The following is a 1,002-nucleotide window of genomic DNA, read 5'->3' on the forward strand; positions in this document are numbered from 1 at the left end:
GTGTGTGTGTGTGTGCGTGTGTGCGTGCGTGTGTGGTTTGGACCTACAGTGCGCAGCTCTTCTGCACTCCTGTGAGTCTGTTCATCCTTACAACCACAACTTTTGGACACCTGATATTGTGCAGAATCTGTAAGTTCAGACATCATATCTTCTTTCTGTTTTTAATGTTTTTTTTTTCTCTTTGATCTGCTTGCCTCCCTCATCAGGAGTGCTGTGAACAGCTGATGCCACCAGGTGACTGGAAGGTAAGAGCTCAGCCATCCCTCTCTCCTGTGGAAACTCTTCCTGTTAGTTCGGTTCTCTTGTTCTGCAGCAGTTGGTCAGTTTTTCTGTCACCTCTTTGTTKTTGGTTTTACACAGAAATCCAGTGAAGATTAATTTATTTCTTCAAGGATATATATTTATAATTCTCATCCAACCACAATTAAAGTCAATCTATCCTGGAGGAATAGGTTTTTAAGATAGTATTTATTTAAAATAATAACGAGAATATAAAATAGGAGAAACAACTTTCTACTTCTTACCTTTTTAAAAAATGTAAGGAGTTGAAAGTACAGATAATTGTGTAAAACTGTAAGGAGCAGAAGTAAAAAGTAGGCTGAAAAATAACTAAGTAAAGTACAGATGACCAAAATTTAGGTAMAATAATGACGTATTTGTACTTYGTTGCTTTACAACTCTGCATAATACAGCCCAGAATTACTGAGTATATACTTACCAGGTRTATACAAAGTACTCCCCTGGTATGTAACAAGTACTCACAATGTATTTACAAGTTAAGTACTAGGTATGGACCCAGTATATAATAAGCTGTAATTTACATCAYGAACTTTGACGTTGGTAATACTTCTTTAAATTACACTTTATGGTTGTAATTTCAAGGTTTTTAATACATTTTTACCCTCAGGTTAAACGTGTTAGACACAATTTAAATATGTACAGCGGGTAAAATAAGTATTGAACACGTCACCATTTTTCTCAGTAAATATATTACTAGAGGTG

The 1,002-nt window shown here is 35.4% G+C and overlaps 1 protein-coding gene across 7 annotated transcripts in view; it reads left to right on the forward strand.

The window, feature by feature from the left end:
* The window catches only part of ndrg4 (NDRG family member 4), a 53,588-nt gene that overhangs the window by 31,453 nt on the left and 21,133 nt on the right, over positions 1-1,002 (forward strand). For 6 of the 7 annotated variants that reach the window (XM_014033262.1, XM_014033244.1, XM_014033237.1 and 3 more), the window contains one exon: positions 207-245. In XM_014033262.1, coding sequence (XP_013888716.1) covers positions 207-245 — 39 coding nt within the window. Of the gene's footprint in view, positions 72-206; positions 246-1,002 lie in introns of all 7 variants that reach the window. The other variant, XM_014033288.1, reaches the window with a different exon arrangement.

The sequence above is a fragment of the Austrofundulus limnaeus genome, unplaced genomic scaffold (assembly GCF_001266775.1).
Source record: "Austrofundulus limnaeus strain Quisiro unplaced genomic scaffold, Austrofundulus_limnaeus-1.0 Scaffold7, whole genome shotgun sequence".
In the NCBI taxonomy this organism is placed as follows: Eukaryota; Metazoa; Chordata; class Actinopteri; order Cyprinodontiformes; family Rivulidae; genus Austrofundulus; species Austrofundulus limnaeus.